At 60.8% G+C, this 590-nt stretch overlaps 1 protein-coding gene across 1 annotated transcript in view; it reads right to left on the bottom strand.

Moving 5' to 3' along the window:
• Positions 1 to 306: 306 nt before the first annotated feature.
• The window catches only part of LDHD (lactate dehydrogenase D), a gene marked incomplete at its 5' end in the record, with an annotated part of 2,617 nt that continues 2,333 nt past the window's right edge, over positions 307 to 590 (bottom strand). The window contains 1 exon segment of the mRNA XM_019474990.1: positions 307 to 353. Within this exon segment, the coding sequence (XP_019330535.1) occupies positions 307 to 353 (47 nt within the window).

A 590-nucleotide genomic window follows, 5' to 3' on the forward strand; every position in this document is an offset into this window, starting at 1 on the left:
ATTTATATATTAAAAACAAACGGGGGAAAAAGACCTAAGAGTTCAGAGCTTGGAGGGAGCTTCCTTCATTAGTCAAGGTGTTTTGATATGGTATTAAAACAATGTTCAATAAAATATTCACTGTTATTTTATTTCACTGGCTTTCTTGGTGAAACAGGCGATGCCTGCGGCGTGCCGGAGCCCCCCACCCGCGCTGATGCCCCTTCCCCATGTCTGCCTTGGTGTGGGGATGGCCAGGGCAGTGCTCGGCACCTCCCGGAGGGCTCCCAGCCCTGCACCCCTGGCACTGCAGCTCTGGGGAAGCAGCTAAAGTGGGTGTCCGTCCCCCTGCCCTGTGGGAGTCTGCGTCTGCACTGCTTGGGACAGGGAGCCCCTGGGGAGGGGCTGGGGTGTCCTGTCCCCCCAAAAGACATCATGGCACATGGAGGGCATGGATGCAAAGGTGTTTATTGGGGGGTTGGGGATCCCCGACCCACGGGGGTGTTTGGGGGAGCAGGGAGGGTGGCAGCACAGGGCAGCGGGGCCACCCCGGCCCTGAGTCTGGGGGGCTGCCGTCCCCCCCGCCGGGGGCGGGGGGCAGGGGTGCCCCC

Source organism: Aptenodytes forsteri, unplaced genomic scaffold, assembly GCF_000699145.1.
Source record: "Aptenodytes forsteri isolate BGI_AS27 unplaced genomic scaffold, ASM69914v1 Scaffold14, whole genome shotgun sequence".
Classification (NCBI taxonomy): Eukaryota; Metazoa; Chordata; class Aves; order Sphenisciformes; family Spheniscidae; genus Aptenodytes; species Aptenodytes forsteri.